The sequence below is a fragment of the Henckelia pumila genome, chromosome 4 (assembly GCF_033568475.1).
Source record: "Henckelia pumila isolate YLH828 chromosome 4, ASM3356847v2, whole genome shotgun sequence".
In the NCBI taxonomy this organism is placed as follows: domain Eukaryota; kingdom Viridiplantae; phylum Streptophyta; class Magnoliopsida; order Lamiales; family Gesneriaceae; genus Henckelia; species Henckelia pumila.
Genome location: NC_133123.1, coordinates 224,323,654 through 224,347,272, shown reverse-complemented (window position 1 = coordinate 224,347,272; position 23,619 = coordinate 224,323,654). Strand labels below are relative to the sequence as shown.

The 23,619-nt window shown below is 40.1% G+C and overlaps 1 protein-coding gene across 1 annotated transcript; it reads right to left on the bottom strand.

Moving 5' to 3' along the window:
- Positions 1 to 1,672: 1,672 nt before the first annotated feature.
- LOC140862815 (uncharacterized) lies at positions 1,673 to 13,277 on the bottom strand. Its single transcript, XM_073265859.1, has 3 exons — positions 13,196 to 13,277; positions 12,125 to 12,698; positions 1,673 to 1,770 (listed from the first exon to the last, which is right to left on the bottom strand). The coding sequence occupies exons 1-3, from the start codon at positions 13,268 to 13,270 to the stop codon at positions 1,673 to 1,675; spliced, it is 747 nt and encodes a 248-aa protein (XP_073121960.1). The 5' UTR covers positions 13,271 to 13,277.
- Between the last annotated feature and the right edge of the window lie 10,342 nt (positions 13,278 to 23,619).

Here is a 23,619-nt window from a genome sequence, read left to right as displayed (position 1 = left end):
TTAATTTGTTTCTAAAAAATATTATTACTTTATTTTGCTATCATTATTTTATTAAACTCACTTCGTTTTTTAATTTTTTCATTAAACATGCATTCGTAAAACAAGGATTTAAATACCTAAAAGTACCAAAATATTAAACCAAAATAATAAGTTCATGCATATTACTTTTCGATTTAGGACTATATAGTTTGAACCAAAATCTAAATTTTTCGAGAAGATGCATTGTACAATTTGCATTAAATAATGATACACACTTTTTATTAAGATCCAATTATAAAATATTTATCAAAAAATTTCATTTTATTAATTTTTATTTTTATTTTAAATTTCTTATTATTAATTAATTTGTTTGTTAAAAAAAATTATTACTTTGTTTTGCTATCATTATTTTATTAAACTCTCTTCATGTTTCCAACTTTTTTATTAAACATGCATTCATAAATAAGAATTTAAATACCTAAAAGTACCAAAATATTGAACCAAAATATGCATGAACTTATCATTTTGGTTCAATATTTTGGTACTTTTTGGTATTTAAATCATTGTTTATGAATGCATTTTTAATGAAAAAATTGAAAATACGAAATGAGTTTAATAAAATAACGAATTGAGTAATAATATTTTTTCTAGGAACAAATTAATTAAGAAATAAATTTTAAATAAAAACAAAAATTTATAAAATGAAAAATGTTTGGTAAATATTTTATAATTGGATCTTAATAAAAATTGTGTATTATGGGTTGAATAGATTTAAAAATTATACTTTCAAGAGGTCAAACATGTATTTTTAATATTTCATAAGGGTATTTGGTGCAAAAAAAATAAAAATGTTTGCCCAGTCGCATGAAGGGCGCGTGCGCAATAATCACTCATATGAAGGGGCACGTGTGCTAATTTTATAAAAAGTCAGGGTTGAAGATGCCTATTAAAATTTCACAGGGGAAAAATGTGCATTTTCAATATTTCACAGGGGTATTTGGTGAAAATATCTCCATTAATTATTTACTCTTTTATATTGGTTTTTTTTAAAAAAAAATTCAATTAGTAAAATTAAGGGTATTTCAGGATCATGCTGAAACTATTTTTTCACTTCCTATTAGGGCCAACTTACACATTAGCCCATTTAATTAAACATATCCTGCCCCCTTTTTTCCGGTACGCACGACCTCAATTTCTCTATCGCTAAAAAATTCAAACTTAACCATCGAAACCCATCGGTTGACGGAACTAACCGTCAGACGACGAACGCAAAGCTTTAACCATCGAAGCATACTTGTTAAGTTCCTTAGGTTTGGTGATAACAAATAAATATCTTTGTATAGGGCATACTGCATTTGCTTGTATTACAGGCTTTCAAAACAACTCAATATTTCCAACCGCTCAACTTTTCTGAAAAACATGTTAAACTACTCAGTTTTTTTTTTAAACTACTCAGTTGTATCCAGTCAAAACTGCTCAAAGAATGCTTCAGCTAGTTCAACTAGTTCAAGATTTCTTATGGATCTTTTCAAAACCATTGAAGATTTTAGACTGATCACACAAGTCAGAACCTCCCTGAAATATTAGACTGACAGTCAATCAATCGTTCTGAAAATCACACCACTCTCTATCAAACATAACTGTCTAGCAAGATCAACTTGTTCTAAGAATTCATGACCAATTATGGACTTAGTCAAGATCGTTGAACATCTATAGAAGTTGGAACTGTCCATAAAAGCTTAAGCCGCTCAGTTGCCCAAGCCGATGACAAATTTTGTGTACAAGCTCTAACTGCTCAAATCATTGAAGTGTTGGAAATATTATCATTGAAATTATTTCCGTTGAATGATACATCAAGCACAAAGTTCATGCAAGAAGAGTCACACTCCAAGTACCTTAAATATTAGACATATTAATGGCCATAAACGCGCAAAAACCATATATTAAAATCTTTACCGAAAATGGAATCTGCAGACGACATACTTGAATAGTTGCAGTAACCTCTCTCATTTATTTTGGGAAAAATACTGTCTCACATCTATTAATATGGTACAAAGAGTTAAGATGATTTGGGGCATCTATACACTTCGCATTACATATAGAGTGCAATCGAATGTTGGCATGAAGAATATAAATAGAGGATGCAAGAAAACAAGAAGAACTGCTCTTAACACAGCTGAAGCTAACTCTGGCATTATCACAAGCTTGCATCTTTTGAGTACTAGCAAGATTTACATTATTTCTACACAAAATTCCCACACAACAAGTCCATTCAGATCATCAAGTATCACTACAAGCTTAGAGTCAACTTCTAAAAATTCAGATTAAACCGTTGAAGATAGAGTTGCTCACCAGTTTGAATATACAGATTCATCCATTATCATATTTGTGTTGTTGTACTGTTGTTAAGAATTAGTATCTTAATTTTTTGTAAACTTGGAGTTTCGATCTAAACAAGGGAAAAATCCTACAATTGCATTGGGTTGTATACAAAGAGTGTATAAACCAAATACTTCTAGTGAATTCCTTCCTAAGTGGAATAAAGGGAGACATAAAAGGATTTCTTACCTTCGAACTTCCATAATTCTTGTTTTATTGTTTTACTTGATTATTTATTTTGTTACTTGTGTTTGCCAAAATATAAAATATTCACAAAAACTTTTGGACCGTTTATCCCACTATCTTTGTGGTCCAAACCGGTTTTTATGTTAAGAAAAACAGTCTTGTTTAGCTGATCCTAACAATACCATTGGATTTGATAGAAAATTTTTTAAAATATTTTAAAAGTGTGTATTCACACTTCTTCTACACACACAAACAATCCCAACAATATCGGTCGAACAAACCCCTTCCAAAGAGACTGAAGCAAGTGGCAAGAATGAAGAATGTTTTTGATTCATTTTAAACATATTTAGTCACTTTAATCACATAAAATGGAACTTGGGTTACTACATTCTCTCCATATTTAAAATATTTCATTCTCGAATCCAGGTCTAGGTTATACCTGAGAATGAATCCACATATCATACTGGATCTGAAGTTCAAATTCAAAGTTCAGGTTGCTCTTAGATGCAAACACACTCAAACTCCCAAATAGCTTATTACATGCTTCTATTTGTCACTGGACTAAAACAAGAGAATAATCTTAATCCGTAATACATAAACTTACAGATCTATGATAGGAATAAATATTTCCCATATGTACAATCAACATCAAACTATGCTTCAAACAGATGTAAAACTAATATGTCACATATCATCTCAGCAAAGATACGTGTAACATATTTTTGAACAAACCATTATGTTAACTAAAACTCCAACAATATCAAAATTCAGAGAGTAATACATCATGGCTCTTACACAACCTCAATTGTGTCACCCCAAAACTAATATCATATATATTTTTGTAAGATTTTTCAATCAACATCATAAGATCTTGTCAGCTGGGCCAAAACATAACACACATTCTCTTGACATGTTTCCCAAAGTACTGATGGTCCTCTTAGCCTACCCATCGGTATCTGAATGATCGCCAGTACTCAAGCTCAGATAATTTTCAAAAGCATGTTGAAAAACTGTTTCAACTCCTCAAAAGAGGATCCCTATTTCTAATGATACTGGATAACATGCCAAGAAATCGTACCAATTCCAGAAAGTCAAAAAACCAACCAATCAAACAAGCAATCCTAATTGTAACGCCCCAAATTTATCTTAATTGAGTTTATTTGAGATAATCGGAGATTACAGAGTTCAAGAGCCGATTTGTTTTTTATCAAGGTCTATTTTGCAATTTTTGGAATTTTCAGGGACCAAAACGCAAAAAGTGGAATTGTTATATTATTTGACTTGACTAAGTCATTCCTACTATTCCATCATCTCTCAAAATCGTGTCCTCTCCATGGAAGCTTGGAAAATGCCTCTTTCAAGATTTCTAATCCCAGTTTCTGCTCGATCCGTCCGTTAGAATTTTAATTCGAAGACAGATTAGCGATCCCGGCAGCGAGAGCTGGGTTCTATAGTAAGTTTTTCTCCGATCAGTTATACTTCTATTTTCGGATGTTGTTAGAATCTATTGAGTTTCGGTTATGTCGTTCTTGAGATAGTTATTATCGATTATTCTCAGTCGATTTTGAAATAGAGCGTCGTTCGGATTTGTTATGATTTTCGGAAGCATAATTCAAAAATGGGGGTTTTGTGATTTGTTGGATTCGGATTGTTATTGTTGTTTTATCATTTATTTGAGTTTTTTGCAATGCTGTACTGCTTTTTGTGTTTTCAGTTTGATCAGTTTATAGCCGTTATGCCGTCGGTTTGAGTTTTGGGATTTTGAACCGTTTGAATTGTAGAACTTTGTCTATTGGGTTTGTTCGTCGTTGTTGATCTTATTTTGCCTCCATACAGATTTGTTTGAAGTTTGTCGAGCCCAAAGTTAGCGGAAGTCGATCGTCGAAGAGTTGGACGAAGAGCGGTAAAGAGTTTACCTTGAGTGTTGTTGTTGTTTAGGTTGTATAGATTTTGATATAACCTTTTTTGTAGTGTATCCAGAGTTGGAGCTATTGCATTGAAAGGTACAAGAAGACATCGTTTTAGCGGGATAGCACACTCAAGACAGTTGGTTCTTGAGTTTACCTTAAAATCACATACTTGCATCAATATTGGTTCTAGAATGTGGGACTTGTATTTTGTTGTTTGAGCTTCTGTTATATGACTTAATGCTTTATGTTTTTCTTATGCATTCATCTCGAGCTCAAATCTTTGATTTCAGAGGGTTGTACGCCCTTTTTGATTAGACGTTTGGGGGCTATACTGCGAGTGGCCTGGGTTGTAGAAGTTCACCTAGTGTCATCATACTCCTTATAGTCGCACCAAAGTCTAGGGGATTGGGATACGTGGCACCACCTCGATTGGGAGAGTTGGTGAGTCGTTACGTGATCTCATCCTCGGGATCCCAAAAGCATAGCAGCAATCCCTTGTTTATCAGAGTTGATATCCCGATTTTAAAGACATGCATTTCATTCGTCTTAACTTGATTATGTTGTCTTGAAAGCATGTTGTTGATATATTACTTTTATTGCTTGTTATGTTGTTTTTACTGGGAATATCATTCTCACCGGAGTTATCCGGCTGTTGCTGAAACGACCCTAACTACTCGCTACTAGACTATAATTAAAATAAAGGAAAATTACGGATTTTTAAAAAAATTTTGCCATGACCTATTTGTAAAACAAATAAGCCATCAAGACTCAAACAACAATTTAAATAAGGAAAGAAAATTGACTTCAAAACTTAAGTGCGTTAAACATAAACATGCAATCCTAGTAACCACCTCCCGGTTACAGCATAAAGTAAACTAAAGCATTTAAAATTAATTCCAACGATAATCATAAACTTGCAAAAGCGGAAAACGTACTTCAAAACATAAGCTGTAGCACAGGGAATGCACATCCTGGCTATAAATACTACAAGATCTCAAATAATACTTCATTATTACAAATTCGATAACTGTGCGGAAAAACATAAACAAAAAGGAAGCAACGGTCACTGGGCCTTGCACTACCGATGGCCTCATCCCAGTAGATCACGCCCCTCCGTCTCCTCCACAAAATCCTCACCTGCAAACATTCAAGCATAGTGAGTCTAAAGACTCAACAAGCATAACTAGGATAATAACAAGGGTTTAAAATACGTGATGCAAAAACTCAACTTAAACTGTAATATGCATGGAACTAGAAAGATATAGAAATCATGCATTAATGAACTCACACTATGATAAACTTTAACTTTCATAACATTCAACTTAGACTCATGCATAACTGAAAGACTGACATCTATGCAAAACGAGTCAACTAAAATTGTGAAACTTTAACTTTTAAACTTTTCTTTACTTTTTCCTCTTTGAAATCCGATCCCTGATTTGTGACCCTCTGTTTCGATCATGATCATGGCTGCAGTGCACTATGCCGGCAAGACGACGAGATTTCTCCCGACGAACTTAACCCCTCTATGGCAAGGAGACCGAGATGCCTCCCGATCCCACATTGCCCCTCTGTGGCAAGGGTAAACAAGATGTCTCTTGCTCCTTGCCTAACCTCTATAACCTCTTGGTGAGTAGACCGAGGCATCCCCCGGCCTAGCAACACCCCTCTTGTCACAAACAGATCACTTCATTCAAAAATATTTGCTTTCTTTTCCCTTTTCATTTATAAAGACTCAACTCATACATTAAATGGCATGCAAACAAGTAAACTTCCTTTTTCTTTATTAAACTCAAGAACACGTCAAACGCACACGAATAAGCAATCTTTAAGACATGTGACTCGACTCGAAAATGTGAGTTTAAGGTGGATGAGTGGCTGCCCCTAAGTCCAAAGAAGACAACTTACCCAACAAAACTCTCAAACTTGGCTTAACTCGAGCAAGTAAACCGAAAAGCCCTTAACTTTGTCATGCCTTATCCAAAACCCGTCCCGCTTGAACCGACACTCAACAAACACTCCAAATCATCCCAAGGAATAGGTGGTATCATCAAAAGATCAAAAGAGCAAATTTACAAAACACAAAAATCGGACAGCCCCTATTCAAAGGAAAAAATCTGCACTTGCACCCAATTTTGAAAAATCCATAACTCACTCAATTCTTATCCGAATCGAGCCCATTTTATATCGACGGGACCACAACGTCATGAACTTTACCATGGAATAGCCTAACCCTGCCCAGACCTCATCCACGACCCTGCCCTGCCCCGTGAACAGTGCTGCCCTGCACACTCACACACCTCCAATTCCAACAATTCAAACACTTAGCCCACTTTCCTCAACTTATCTCCACACCAAACACCCAAACACCTCAAATAACCTCTCTTAGGACTTTTCCCAAATACTTGGGCTACACTCAATCCACACTTTCACAACACATATCAAGAACATCAAGAATTAACCATCAAAACTCCAAAATGTTGAACAATCAATCAAGACCAATGCAAGACCATTAAATACTTCAACATCAATTAAATTTCAGCCCCTACACATGCAAAATTTCGAAATTAGGTCCATATACAATCTGAAATTTCGAATTTTGGCAAGGACACTCAATTAATTCCATGTCAATGCACATATACTCAACATTAATCCACATAAACTCAACTCCCTAACATATTTAGAAAAAATCAGCCCCTAAACATGAAAAATTCGAAACCCTAACCTTCTAACAACATGCATTCTCGAAAATATTGCAAGAAATCATAAGGGTGGGGGTAGATATTGCTTGAATGTGAGCCCAAAGGAGTAGCTACACTTGCCTTTCAACCTTTTACCCAATAATTTCGAAAATAAGGGGAGATGGAGGGAAGAACTCTAGGTCAAACTCCAAGCTAAGCTCCTTGTGGAGCTCCTCCGGCAGTGGGGACGGCGGTGGACGGCGGCAGCGGCGGAAGGCACTTGGCCGAGAGGGAGCTTCAAGGGAGAAGGGGGGTGGGCGGCTAGGGCTAGGGTTTGGGAGTTAGGGTTTGTGTCTTGATTTTTTTTTATTGAAATGTTTTAATGATAGTGTAAATTAAAAGTGTAGTGTATTGTGTGTAGTGTTTTAAAATTTCATTTGTACTAGCAAAAGTACTACTTGTACTATTAAAACTTTATACCTCAAACTTTTTGCTATTTTCAAACTTCTAAATTTTAAATTTCAACTCACAACATTTTGATTGAAATTCCACTAACCCGGATTTAATAAAATCATATTTTATGGAAAATTTAGGAAATAACCCAAGAAAATGGTAAAATTGCTTTTTGACCCCTAAAAATTCAAAATTTGCATTTTTGGCCAAAACCCCCCTTTTACCTCTAACTTAAAATCTTAAAATTAAAAATCTTGAAAATAAACCACCGAAGCCCACCGTCGTCGCCTGCCGGGACAGAAACTTACTAGACCAAACAATTCAAGGCATTTAATCCAAATAAATCGAACAATTCTATCTTTAACTAAAACTTAAACAATTAACTTCAAGAAATTAAAATATAAATACTAAAAATAATTTTAGGCATGATTTTCAAATTTTAGAAGTTCTTGGTGCTACAATTCCTCCCTCCCTAAGAAGAAATTTCGTCCTCGAAATTAAAACTTACCAAAAAGCTTCGGATATCGAACTCTGATATCTGCTTCTGCTTCCCAAGTGGCCTCTTCATCCGAATGGTTCTGCCATCTCACCTTGATCATTGGAATCGACTTGTTACGGAGTCTTCTCTCCTGTCTATCCAAAATCCGGATGGGCTTCTCCTCATGGGTCAAGTGAGGAGATAGCTGAAGCGGTTCCGAACTAAGCACATGGGATGGGTTCGAGATGTACTTCCTCAACATCGACACATGGAAGACATTATGGATCTTATCAAGGTTAGGCGGCAAGGCCACTCTATAAGCCAGTACCCCTACCCTATCCAAAATTTCGAAGGGCCCTATGAACCTCGGTGCCAACTTCCCTTTCTTTCCAAACCTCATCACACCCTTCATGGGTGCAATACGGATAAAAACATGATCACCCACCGAGAACTCCAAGTCTCTCCTCCGGTGATCAGCATAGCTCTTCTGCCTACTCTGGGCAGTCCTCATCCTATCACGGATCTTAGCCACTACCTCGGTGGTCAACTGAACAATCTCCGGACCAAAGTCTGATCTCTCACCTATCTCATCCCACAACACTGGAGATCTACACTTCCTCCCATATAGTGCCTCGTAGGGAGCCATGCCAATAGTGGACTGAAAACTGTTATTATACGCGAATTCCCCTAGTGGTAGTCTCGACTCCCAACTACCTTGAAAATCAATAGCACATGCCCTCAAAAGATCCTCCAAAATCTGAATCACCCTCTCTGACTGGCCATCAGTCTGCGGGTGAAAGGCGGTGCTAAAAAGTAGCTTCGTACCCATAGCAGAATGAAGACTCTTCCAAAAAGACGAAGTAAACCGTGGATCTCTATCAGACACTATGGAGACTGGAATACCATGTAGTCTGACTATCTCCCGGATATACAACTCCGCGAACTGAGTCATCGTGAAATTCATCTTCACCGGTAAAAAGTGAGCCGACTTAGTGAGACGGTCTACAATCACCCAAATGGCATTCGAACCTCTCAATGTCTTCGGCAATCCCACGACAAAATCCATGGAAATATTCTCCCACTTCCACTCCGGAATAGGGAGAGGCTTAAGCAAACCGGCGGGTCTCTGATGCTCCGCCTTAACCTGCTGGCATGTCAGGCATTCTGACACGAATCGGGCAATGTCACTTTTCATGCCTGGCCACCAATAAAGCTGCTGAAGATCCCGATACATCTTCGTACTTCCAGGGTGGATTGAGTACGGCGATGTATGTGCCTCTGCCATGATAGTAACTCGCAGAGAATCACCTGCGGGAACCCAAAATCTACCTCTGTACCTCACAATCCCATCTACCACAGCATACAAACCGCTGCCTTTCTCCTCATCTCTCTGTCTCCACTTCCTGATCTGCTCATCAACTGACTGCGCTGCACGGATACGATCAAAAAGTGTAGTCTGCACACTAAGGGAAGACAAACGGGGAGCTCTACCACTCGCATAAAACTCAAGACCATACCTCTGAATCTCAGCCTGCAACGGTCTAGACACTGACAAGGAGGTAATCACTGCAGTCTTCCTGCTCAAAGCATCTGCAACCACATTAGCTTTACCAGGGTGGTAGCTAATATTGCAGTCATAGTCCTTCACCAACTCTAACCACCTACGCTGCCTCATATTCAACTCCTTCTGGGTGAAGAAGTACTTGAGGCTTTTGTGGTCTGTGAAGATCTGACTCTTCTCTCCGTAAAGATAGTGTCTCCAAATCTTAAGAGCAAACACTACCGCTGCCAACTCTAAGTCATGAGTAGGGTAGTTCTTCTCGTGCTCCTTCAATTGCCTAGTAGCATAGGCAATAACTCTGTCTCGCTGCATCAGAACTGCTCCCAATCCCAACTTGGAAGCATCAGTATACACCACAAAATCACCTTGCCCGGATGGCATGGTCAACACTGGCGCTGTCGTAAGAGCTTCCTTCAAAGTATCAAAGCTCCTTTGACACTCGGCACTCCAAACAAACTTGGTGTTCTTCTTAGTCAACGCTGTCATAGGCACAGCAATGGAGGAAAAACCCTTGATAAATTTTCGGTAATAACCGGCTAATCCAAGAAAACTGCGAATCTCAGACGCGCTCCTCGGTATAGACCACTCCTTCACTGCTTGAACCTTTGAAGGGTCTACTTCCACACCGCTCTTAGAAATAATATGACCCAAGAAAGCAACTTTCTCCAACCAGAATTCACACTTATCAAACTTGGCCAACAACTTGTGCTCTCGAAGCACCTCAAGAACGGTCCTCAAATGCTGTTCATGCTCCACTCTATCCTTCGAATAAATGAGGATGTCATCGATGAAAACAATGACAAAGCGGTCCAAGTAAGGCTGAAACACGCGGTTCATAAGATCCATGAAAACCGCTGGCGCATTCGTCATCCCAAACGGCATCACAAGGAACTCGTAATGACCGTAACGAGTCCTAAAAGCTGTCTTCGCCACATCTGACTCCTTCACCTTCAACTGGTGATAACCTGAACGAAGATCAATCTTCGAAAAGACGGATGCACCTTGCAATTGATCGAAGAGGTCCTCGATCCTAGGTAATGGGTACTTGTTCTTCACCGTCACTCCGTTCAAACCTCGGTAGTCTATGCACAATCTTAGACTACCGTCCTTCTTCTTAACGAAGAGAACTGGTGCGCCCCATGGGGAGAAACTAGGGCGAATGAATCCCTTGTCAAGCAACTCTTGAATCTGCTCTTTTAACTCTTTCATTTCGGTAGGAGCCAATCTGTACGGTGCCTTGGAGATAGGCACAGTACCGGGAATCAAATCTATAGAGAACTCCACTTCTCTATCGGGCGGAATTCCCACAACATCGCTAGGGAACACATCCTCAAACTCCCTGACCATAGCCACATCAGAAATAACTGGTCGCTCTGGCAGCTTTGTCAAAGATAAACTGGCTAGAAATGACTCGCACCCACTAAGTACAAGCCTCTGAGCTTGCAAAGTAGAAATGAATCGAGTCTTCCTCAAGCTCTTAGCAGCCTCAAACCAAAACGGTTCCTCGCCCTCAGGCCTGACTAGTACTGACCTCTGCTGAAAATCTATCATCACCGCATTCTTCGTCATCCAATCCATCCCAAGAATCAGGTCAAACTCTGGCAAAGGTAGCACTATGAGGTCTGCTACCACTGACTGACCCTGCAAAAGCAATACAAGGTCTCTCACCAAGCTCCTGGTGGATAGCTCTTCCCCTGAGGGGATAGTAACTGAGAATCCAACCTCCAATTCCTCGCTCTGAATGCCCCTCTCAAGGGCAAAAGACTCCGATATAAAGGAATGGGTAGCCCCTGAGTCTAATAAGGCCCTCGTGGCTACGCCTGCCACAACAATCCTACCTGCATAGCAGTAGTTACAACAACGAAAGGTTGAAGTTAAAACCACGAGTTCTACTTAGGCTCATTCTAATTCAACAATTCCCAAACAAGATACTATTCATGCTAAACAGTCAAAGGTCCTAAGGCATGCAACAAGTTACTAGAGTAAAACCTCAAACAAGCAAAGATTTAGAGTCGCATGCATCAACAAATCTTTAACTGCTCTAACCCAAAAGTTAAGATATTACCTGTGAGAAGAGTAGTGTCTGGGTCGGCCTGCTCGGCCTCCATCACGAACACTCTGCCCTGCACGGGCCTCCTCAGCTCTGGACAATGGGTAGACATATGTCCTGGCTTCTTGCACTTGAAGCAAACTCCAGCATCCTTCAAACACTTCCCAAAATGCGGACGATGGCAAAACTGACAAATAGGCTTCTCCCCAGCCTTGGGAGGAACCTGTCTCTGGGCCTGACGCCCCTGCGGTGCCTGCTGTCCCTGCTGTCTCGGGGGCCCATGATACGGCTTCTTGCCGTGCTGCTGCTGCTGAGAGTGGCCTTGATGAGGGAAGGGCCTCTTGCCATGCGCCTCCGCGCTAATATCTCTCAGCGTCTGCTCGGACCTCAAGGCACGCCTCAGTGCTGAAGCATAATCAGATGGCTCAGCCATCAGCACATCCCTACGGATGGTAGGTCGAAGCCCTACAAGAAAGTGCTCCAGCTTCTCTTTCTCATCATCTCCAATCAACGGCACGAAATGGCAGCCTCTCTCAAACTTCACCACGAACTGGGCTACCGACAGATCACCCTGCCTCAAGCTCATAAACTCCGTCTTCAAACGGGCTCTCACATCAGCAGTAAAGTACTTCTCAAAGAACAACTTCTTGAACTCAGCCCAAGGTAGAGTAGCTGGGTTCACAATCTTCTCCATACCCTCCCACCAGAGGGCGGCATCATCCTGGAGGAGAAACACAGCACATCTCACTCTATCTGGATCTCCCATCTGCATATAGCGAAAGATCACCTCAAGGGAGCGGATCCAACCCTCCGCTATCAACGGATCAGTGGTGCCAGCGAAGTCCTTCGGATTCATCTTCCGAAACTGCTCATAAGTAGTCTCCGATCTAGCAACAGGAGCATCCACATGACGCTCGAGGATACGGGCCAATCCTGCTAGCACCTGCCCTCCTATATCCACCTGCGGCGCCGGTGGAGGCGGTGGAGGCGTAACTGCACGCGGATCATGACGACGAGCCATCTAAACGCATTGAGAAAATCCAACATTCAAATTTCATGCCTTAGAAAATATTTTTACTTCAAATTTAAACTTCTCAATAACTCAAGAAACTAATACATCAAAACTTAAACAAATAGAGACATTAAACTTAAATCTTACAGACTTTGAGGCGAGATCCCCTGAGTTTCAGCAACCGGCAGTAGGCTCAGCCCAAACCAAGACCGTGCTCTGATACCAACTGAAATGACCCTAACTACTCGCTACTAGACTATAATTAAAATAAAGGAAAATTACGGATTTTTAAAAAAAATTTGCCATGACCTATTTGTAAAACAAATAAGCCATCAAGACTCAAACAGCAATTTAAATAAGGAAAGAAAATTGACTTCAAAACTTAAGTGCGTTAAACATAAACATGCAATCCTAGTTACCACCTCCCGGTTACAGCATAAAGTAAACTAAAGCATTTAAAATTAATTCCAACGATAATCATAAACTTGCAAAAGCGGAAAACGTACTTCAAAACATAAGCTGTAGCACAGGGAATGCACATCCTGGCTATAAATACTACAAGATCTCAAATAATACTTCATTATTACAAATTCGATAACTGTGCGGAAAAACATAAACAAAAAGGAAGCAACGGTCACTGGGCCTTGCACTACCGATGGCCTCATCCCAGTAGATCACGCCCCTCCGTCTCCTCCACAAAATCCTCACCTGCAAACATTCAAGCATAGTGAGTCTAAAGACTCAACAAGCATAACTAGGATAATAACAAGGGTTTAAAATACGTGATGCAAAAACTCAACTTAAACTGTAATATGCATGGAACTAGAAAGATATAGAAATCATGCATTAATGAACTCACACTATGATAAACTTTAACTTTCATAACATTCAACTTAGACTCATGCATAACTGAAAGACTGACATCTATGCAAAACGAGTCAACTAAAATTGTGAAACTTTAACTTTTAAACTTTTCTTTACTTTTTCCTCTTTGAAATCCGATCCCTGATTTGTGACCCTCTGTTTCGATCATGATCATGGCTGCAGTGCACTATGCCGGCAAGACGACGAGATTTCTCCCGACTAACTTAACCCCTCTATGGCAAGGAGACCGAGATGCCTCCCGATCCCACATTGCCCCTCTGTGGCAAGGGTAAACAAGATGTCTCTTGCTCCTTGCCTAACCTCTATAACCTCTTGGTGAGTAGACCGAGGCATCCCCCGGCCTAGCAACACCCCTCTTGTCACAAACAGATCACTTCATTCAAAAATATTTGCTTTCTTTTCCCTTTTCATTTATAAAGACTCAACTCATACATTAAATGGCATGCAAACAAGTAAACTTCCTTTTTCTTTATTAAACTCAAGAACACGTCAAATGCACACGAATAAGCAATCTTTAAGACATGTGACTCGACTCGAAAATGTGAGTTTAAGGTGGATGAGTGGCTGCCCCTAAGTCCAAAGAAGACAACTTACCCAACAAAACTCTCAAACTTGGCTTAACTCGAGCAAGTAAACCGAAAAGCCCTTAACTTTGTCATGCCTTATCCAAAACCCGTCCCGCTTGAACCGACACTCAACAAACACTCCAAATCATCCCAAGGAATAGGTGGTATCATCAAAAGATCAAAAGAGCAAATTTACAAAACACAAAAATCGGACAGCCCCTATTCAAAGGAAAAAATCTGCACTTGCACCCAATTTTGAAAAATCCATAACTCACTCAATTCTTATCCGAATCGAGCCCATTTTATATCGACGCGACCACAACGTCATGAACTTTACCATGGAATAGCCTAACCCTGCCCAGACCTCATCCACGACCCTGCCCTGCCCCGTGAACAGTGCTGCCCTGCACACTCACACACCTCCAATTCCAACAATTCAAACACTTAGCCCACTTTCCTCAACTTATCTCCACACCAAACACCCAAACACCTCAAATAACCTCTCTTAGGACTTTTCCCAAATACTTGGGCTACACTCAATCCACACTTTCACAACACATATCAAGAACATCAAGAATTAACCATCAAAACTCCAAAATGTTGAACAATCAATCAAGACCAATGCAAGACCATTAAATACTTCAACATCAATTAAATTTCAGCCCCTACACATGCAAAATTTCGAAATTAGGTCCATATACAATCTGAAATTTCGAATTTTGGCAAGGACACTCAATTAATTCCATGTCAATGCACATATACTCAACATTAATCCACATAAACTCAACTCCCTAACATATTTAGAAAAAATCAGCCCCTAAACATGAAAAATTCGAAACCCTAACCTTCTAACAACATGCATTCTCGAAAATATTGCAAGAAATCATAAGGGTGGGGGTAGATATTGCTTGAATGTGAGCCCAAAGGAGTAGCTACACTTGCCTTTCAACCTTTTACCCAATAATTTCGAAAATAAGGGGAGATGGAGGGAAGAACTCTAGGTCAAACTCCAAGCTAAGCTCCTTGTGGAGCTCCTCCGGCAGTGGGGACGGCGGTGGACGGCGGCAGCGGCGGAAGGCACTTGGCCGAGAGGGAGCTTCAAGGGAGAAGGGGGGTGGGCGGCTAGGGCTAGGGTTTTGGAGTTAGGGTTTGTGTCTTGATTTTTTTTTATTGAAATGTTTTAATGATAGTGTAAATTAAAAGTGTAGTGTATTGTGTGTAGTGTTTTAAAATTTCACTTGTACTAGCAAAAGTACTACTTGTACTATTAAAACTTTATACCTCAAACTTTTTGCTATTTTCAAACTTCTAAATTTTAAATTTCAACTCACAACATTTTGATTGAAATTCCACTAACCCGGATTTAATAAAATCATATTTTATGGAAAATTTAGGAAATAACCCAAGAAAATGGTAAAATTGCTTTTTGACCCCTAAAAATTCAAAATTTGCATTTTTGGCCAAAACCCCCCTTTTACCTCTAACTTAAAATCTTAAAATTAAAAATCTTGAAAATAAACCACCGAAGCCCACCGTCGTCGCCTGCCGGGACAGAAACTACTAGACCAAACAATTCAAGGCATTTAATCCAAATAAATCGAACAATTCTATCTTTAACTAAAACTTAAACAATTAACTTCAAGAAATTAAAATATAAATACTAAAAATAATTTTAGGCATGATTTTCAAATTTTAGAAGTTCTTGGTGCTACAGTTGCTTTGTTTTGTATGTGTACTTGGCGATAGGTGGGGCAGGATCAAGTCAGAGGCAGCATGCTAGGGGTTGAGTTGAGTAAAGTGAGGACTCGATGTTTTTAGAAGTCAAATTGTAATTCGAACTTGTTTTGTATTTGGATTGTAATCTAGAACCGAAGCATGTTCTACTGATTTGAATAATGTACAACTCTAGATCTACCTTGTACACTTTATGCATGTTTTATTAAGTTTGTAGCATTGTGGAATTGAAGAATTGGGTGTGTTAGCATGGTTTTTGTCCTGTCATGTTTTTCCTTTCTGGTGCAGCACGGCACGAACCCCGTGCCACGTCCGTGCAAGGGTCCGTGTCCCCTCGCAAGCTTGAAGTATGCCTTTGTTTCGAGTGCACGGACCCCGTGCCACCTCCGGGTGAGGGTCCGTGTGGTCGGAGAGAAACTCAGGTTTTTATTGCAATTTTTAAGCACGGACCCGGACACGGAAGTGGTGCGGGGTCCGTGTGTGCTTTAGTTAAATGCACGGACCCGTGCACAGATGTGTGCACGGGGTCCGGGCATGTATTTTTTTAAAAAAAAATTATTTTATTCTATTGCTTTTAAATATTGGATCTTGTATGTTTATTTATTGTTTAATCTGAGATTAGATGTTTAGAACCGAGGTCTCACATTAAGTGGTATCAGAGCGATAAGTTCTTGGTTGAACTAGAAGTAAGCGGGGTAAGATCGAGTCCGCGTATTTTGGTTCCTCTCATGTGATTGAGTTATTTAATTGATTATTAAATTTCATGCGAGCATGCTTTATTATTTGAGAATTATTTGAATTACATGATTATGTGATTTAATTTATAAAGCATGGACTACTTGAGATATAACTGTTTTTGTTATCGACTTGTATCCGAAATTCTGAGAGGTTGAAAGGGCACCGAATTGTAGCAATTGAGATATCTTGTGTCATAACCTTTGATTATCAGATGTGTCCTCGTTGAGTTATTAACAGAAACCCACCGCCAGTTACTCCTCCGAACGAGCAAGCTAGTACAGAAACTGTTCACATGTATGCCACAGCGACGCCTATGGAAACCTTGCTGAAGAGGTTTCAGTCATTCAATCCGCCTATCTTGCAGGGTACAGAGAATCCTGTTGACTGTGAGAGCTGGTTGGATGACATTGATCAGTTGTTCGATTCCCTTGATTATTCAGATGACCGCCGAACCAGGTTAGTCATTCATCAGCTTCGTGGTGTTACTAAAAATTGGTGGATCACGACGAAGAGAGCCATGGATAATTGAGGTACACTCATTACTTGGACTCTTTTCAAACTGAGATTTATAAGCGGTTTTTCCCAATTTTGTACCGTGAGGATAAGGGAGCCGAGTTTGCCACTCTGAGGCAAGGAAATTTGAATATTGAGGAGTATGTAGCCAAGTTTGACAGTTTGGTGAGATTTGCACCACACATTGCCGAAAACGAAGAAGCAAAAGCCGACCAGTTCATTAATGGTTTGAATCCCGACATATTCACGTTGGTAAACACTGCTAGGCCTGATAACTTTGCGGATGCCGTGAATCATGCAAAGGGAGATGAAGTAGTTTTGTGGAGATAGAGAGGAACTTCGTTTGTACCTCAGCAGCCGAGACAGTCTCATAATCAACCGTTTCAGCATCATAATCAGCCACCTCATTATCAGAACCAACCACAGAGGTACGAAGGAGGAAGCAGTAGCGGTAACAGAAAAGATCATTTCAGAGCCAAAGAGAAACAGTTCAAGAAGCCAGGGAACAATTCTTCTAGTTCCGGTGGCTCCAAGCAGTTCGGTTCAGGACAGAGTTCTGGATTTTCATCTTTGTTCTGTAACAAGTGTGGGGGTAGACACGCCCAAGATCAATGTGTAGGAGTTTTCGGGAACTGCAATATCTGTCAATAGCCTGGACACTTTGCTAAGGTGTGTCCTCAGCGAGTTAAAGATCGAGCTCATAGTGGGAGTTCTTCTAGACCTATAGCTCAGCCTGAGAGGCAGACTTCTGCGGTTCACTCCTTCCAGCCTCAGCAGCAGAACAGACAGGGAGGCAACCCAAATGCAAACCAGCCTCCGAGACAGCAGGCACGAGTCTTTGCTCTGATAGAGGATCAGGCTCAGGTAGCACCTGACGATGTTATAGCAGGTAACTGTTCGATTTTAGATTATTATGCTCATGTATTGATAGATACATGTGCTTCTCATTCCTTTATCTCTGAAAAATTTATGTTGATGCATGCTTTGCCTACTGAGCTTTTGCCTACTGTAGTAGTTGTTACTTCACATTTGGGTGGATAAATTGTTTCTGTCAGATTAGTCAGGAATTGTGAACTTCGATTTGAGGAGAATTTGTTAGAATTCGACTGTATTGTACTTGGGCTATCAGATTTTGACTGTATTGTTGGTATAGATGCTTTAACCAAGTACATGGCAACCGTCGATTGTTTTCAGAAGGTTTTCAGATTCAGACCTGAAATGGCAGACGAGTGGAAATTCTTTGGTAAGGGTTCTCGATCTAGAATTCCTTTGATTTCTGTGTTATCGATGACTCATTTGTTACATAGAGGTGCAGAGGGATTTTTGGTTTATGAAGTTGACGTACTGAAATCTAGCCCTGAATTGGTTGATATACCAGTGGTTAGAGAATTTGCTGACATTTTACCATATGAGATTCCTGGATTGCCGCCTATCCGAGAGATCGAATTCAGCATTGATTTATTGTTCGGTACTCAACCTATTTCCAAAGCTCCTTATCCTATGGCACCGGTCAAATTGAGAGAATTGAAAGAACAACTTAAGGATTTAATTGAAAAGGGATACATAAGACCTAGTGTTTCGCCTTGGGGTGCTCCTGTTCTCTTTGTTCGGAAGAAGAGTGGTTCTATGCGGCTCTGTATTGATTACCGTCAACTGAATCAAGCGACGGTAAAAAACAGGTATCCTTTACCTAGAATAGATGACTTTTTTGATCAACTGCAGGGTTCTTCTGTCTATTCGAAGATTGATATGAGTTCGGGATATATCAGTTGAGAGTGTGTGAAAAAGATGTTCCTAAGACTGCATTCAGAATGAGGTATGGTCATTTTGAGTTTATAGTCATGACGTTCAGTTTGACTAAGCTCCATCGGTTTTTATGGGTGGGTATATGAAACGTATATTTCAACGCTATTTGGATGAGTTTGTTATTATCTTCATCGATGATATTCTTATCTATTCAAAGAACCGTACTGACCATGCAGAGCATTTGAGGATCATCTTGCAGATTTTGCGGGTTGAGCAGTTGTTTGCCAAGCTATCTAAGTGTGAGTTCTGGTTGGATCGAGTTGTCTTTCTCGATCATATTATTTCAGGAGATGGGATTTCTGTCGATCCCATCAAGATTGAAGCAGTCATGAATTGGCCTAGACCGACATCAGTGCCTGAGATCAGAAGCTTTATGGGTTTAGCTGGTTATTACCGTCGATTCATCGAGGGATTCTCATCTATTGTCAAGACGATTATCTAGTTGACTCAGAATAATGCGCCTTTCATCTGGACTGCAGATTGTGAGGCTAGTTTCGTTGATCTGAAGAGGAGACTGACGAGTGCTCCAATTATTTCTATTCCATCAGATACTGGAGGTTTTACCGTCTATTACGATGCTTCTAACCGAGGCTTGGGATGTGTTTTTATGCAGCATAATCATGTGATAGCGTATGCATCGAGGAAGCTGAAGCCACACAAGACTCGTTATCCGGTTCATGATCTTGAACTCGCTGCGATCGTTTTTGCTTTGAAGATCTGGCGTCACTATCTGTATGGTGAGTCTTTCAAGATATTTTCTGATCATAAGAGCCTTAAATATTTGTTTTCGCAGGCAGAACTGAATATGAGACAGAGAAGATGGTTAGATATGTTGAAGGATTTCGACTGTGAAATCAAGTATTACCCGGGAAAGTCTAATGCAATTGCAGATGCCTTGAGCCGAAAGCTTTGTTCTTTATCTCTTTTTACTATCGGTGTTTCTCAGTTGATCGATGATTGTTGCACTTCTGGCTTAGAGTATGAAACAGATAGGAGGACTATCAGAGTTTTTGCTATTCAAGCCGAGCCAGAGTTATTTATTTTGATCAAGGAAGCACATAAGTCTGATCCGAGCACTCAGATTTCATTAGAGAAATTCAGATCAGGGCATCAGTCTGAATTCCAGGTTAGAGATGAAGTTTTGTTTGTGAATAACCATATTGTTGTGCCCAATGTTGCGAAGTTGAGACAGTGTATTCTCCGAGAGGCACATTGCAGTAGGTTCAGTATTAATCCTGGAGGTCGGAAGATGTACAACGATCTGAAGAATCAGTTTTGGTGGAAGAGAATGAAGAGCGATGTTGCGAGATTTGTATCTCGATGTTTGAACTGTCAGCAAGTGAAAGCATAGAGGAAGCGACCGGGTGGTCTGTTGCATAGTCTATCTGTTCCTGAATGGAAGTGAGATCACATTTCGATGGATTTCGTCACGAAGCTACCCCGATATGTTCAAGGATGTGATGCTATTTGGGTAGTGATCGACAGATTGACGAAGTCTGCTTGCTTTATTCCGTACAGGATGACGTATCGTCACGTTCAGATGGCTGAGTTGTATGTTAGCAACGTTGTGAGATTTCATGGTGTGCCGAAGTCGATCGTTTCATATCGAGACCCGAGATTTACTTCGCACTTTTGGCACAGTCTTCAAGAGGCACTTGGTACTCGATTGAATATGAGTACAGCATATCATCCTCAGACCGACAGACAGTCAGAGTGGACTATCCAGACTTTAGAGGATATTCTTCGAGAAGTAGTGCTAGACTTTGACACTAGTTGGCAGGATTCTTTGCCTCTTGTCGAGTTTCTTACAACAACAGTTACCAAGCGAGTATCGGTATGGCGCCATTTGAGGCTTTGTACGGTAAGAAGTGTCGATCTCCTTTGTTTTGGGACGATGTGTCGAGTCACCTGATTTGGGACCGGATATGCTTCGAGATATGGCAGAGCAAGTAAAGGTCATTCAGTCAATAATGAAATCAGCTCAGGATAGACAGGCGAAGTATGCGAATATCAGGCGTATACCTCTGAGTTTTGATCAGGGAGACCGAGTCTTCTTGAAGATTTCTCCTTTCAGAGACACTGTTAGATTTGGAAAGAGAGGGAAGTTATCTCCGAGATTCATCTGACCGTATGAGATTCTCAAGAAGTTAGGCGACCTTGCCTACAGACTTGCACTTCCTCCATCTTTATCTGGTATTCACGACGTTTTTCACGTCTCTATGTTGCGGAAGTATCATCCAGATCCTTCTCATATTCTTCAGCCTGACGAAGCCGAGCTTGACGAGACTCTGAGCTACTTTGAGCAACCGATTCAGATCCTTGACCGAAAGGAGAAGCAGCTCAAAACCAAGTCGATTCCTTTTGTAAAAGTTCAGTGGAGCCGTCACGGAGTCGAGGAAGCAATTTGGGAGACAGAATCTGACATGAGACAACGATTTTTAGAGTTATTCGGATGACGTGAGTTATTCTTACTGTCTTTTATCTTATGTGATTGACTCTTATTGATTTCGAGGACGAAATCTTTTCTTAGAGGGGGAGAACTGTAACGCCCCAAATTTATCTTAATTGAGTTTATTTGAGATAATTGGAGATTACAGAGTTCAAGAGACGATTTGTTTTTCATCAGGATCTATTTTGCAATTTTCGGAATTTTCAAGGACTAAAACGCAAAAAGTGGAATTTTTATATTATTTGACTTGACTAAGTCATTCCTACTATTCCATCATCTCTCCAAATCATGTCCTCTCCATGGAAGCTTGGGAAACGCCTCTTTCAAGCTTTCTAATTCCGATTTCTGCTTAATCCGTCCGTTAGAATTTTAATCCGAAGACAGATTAGCTATCCCGGCAGCAAGAGCTTCGTTCTATAGTAAGTTTTTCTCCAATCAGTTATACTTCTATTTTCGGATGTTGTTAGAATCGATTGAGTTTTGGTTATGTCGTTCTTGAAATAGTTCTTATCGATTATTCTCAGTCGGTTTTGAAATAGAGCTTCGTTCGGATTTGTTATGATTTTCGGAAGCATAATTCGAAAATGGGGGTTTTGTGATTTGTTGGATTCGGATTGTTATTGTTTTTTTAGCATTTATTTGAGTTTTTTTTTTTTGCAATGCTGTACTGTTGTCTGTGTTTTCGGTTTGATCAGTTTATAGCCGTTATGCCGCCGGTTTGAGTTTTAGGATTTTGAACCGTTTGAATTGTAGAACTTTGGCTATTGGGTTTGTTCATCGTTGTTGATCTTATTTTGCTTCCGTACAGATTTGTTTGAAGTTTGTCGAGCCCAGAGTTAGCGGAAGTCAATCGTCGAAGAGTTGGACGAAGAGCGGTAAAGAGTTTACCTTAAGCGTTGTTGTTGTTTAGGTTGTATAGATTTTGATATAACATATTTTGTAGCGACCATAGTTGGAGCTATTTCATTGAAAGGTACAAGCAGACATCGTTTTAGCGGGATAGCACACTCAAGACAGTTGTTTCTTGAGTTTTCCTTAAAATCACATACTTGCATCAATATTGGTTCTAGAATGTGGGACTTGTATTTTGTTGTTTGAGATTTTGATATATCGCTTAATTCTTTATGTTTTTCTTATTCATTCATCTTGAGCCCAAATATTTGATTTCAGCGGGCTGCACGCCCTTTTTGAGTAGACGTTTGGGGGCTATACTGCGAGTAGCCTGGTTTTTAGAAGTTCACCTAGTGTCATCATACTCCTTATAGTCGCACCAAAGTCTAGGGGATTGGGATACGCGGCACCACCTCGATTGGGAGAGTCGATGAGTCGTTACGTGATCTCATCCTCGGGATCCCAAAATCATAGCAGCAATCCCTTGTTTATCAGAGTTGATATCCTGATTTTAAAGACATGCATTTCATTCGTCTTAACCTGATTATGTTGTCTTGAAAGCATGTTGTTGATATATTACTTTTATGGCTTGTTATGTTGTTTTTACTGGGAATATCATTCTCACCGGAGTTATCCGACTGTTGCTTTGTTTTGTATGTGTACTTGGCGACAGGTGGGGCAGGATCAAGTCAGAGGCAGCATGCTAGGGGTTGAGTTGAGTAGAAGTGAGGACTCGGTGTTTTTAGAAGTCAAATTGTAATTCGAACTTGTTTTTTATTCGGATTGTAATCTAGAACCGAAGCATGTTCTACTGGTTTGAATAATGTACAACTCTAGATCTACCTTGTACTCTTTATGCATGTTTTATTGAGTTTGTAGCATTGTGGAATTGAAGAATTGGATTGTGTTAGCATGGTTTTTGTTCTGTCATGTTTTTCCTTTTCTGGTGCAGCAGGGCACGGACCCCGTGCCACGTCCGTGCAAGGGTCCGTGTCCCCTCGCAAGCTTGGAGTATGCCTTTGTTTCGAGTGCACGGACCCCGTGCCACCTCCGGGTGAGGGTCCTTGTGGTCGGATAGAAACTCAGGTTTTTAGTGCAATGTTTAAGCACGGACCCGGACACGGAAGTGGTGCGGGGTCCGTGTGTGCTTTAGTTAAATGCACGGACCCGTGCACGGATGTGTGCATGGGGTCCGGGCATGTCTTTAAAAAAAATTCTTTTCTTCTGTTGATTTTAAATCTTGGATCTCGTATGCTTATTTATTGTTTAATCCGAGATTAGATGTTTAGAACCGAGGTCTCACACTAATCAAAATGAAGGTGCTGACTTGATGCATCAATCCACTACA

Coding starts and splice junctions, on each gene's coding strand:
- LOC140862815 (XM_073265859.1), bottom strand. CDS start 13,270: ATGAAGTATTATTTGAGATCTTGTAGTATTTATAGCCAGGATGTGCAT. Junction 12,699..13,195: donor GCTACAGCTTATGTTTTGAA/GTACGTTTTCCG, acceptor CAATGCGTTTAG/ATGGCTCGTCGTCATGATCC. Junction 1,771..12,124: donor AGGGCTTCGACCTACCATCC/GTAGGGATGTGC, acceptor TGATTTGAGCAG/TTAGAGCTTGTACACAAAAT.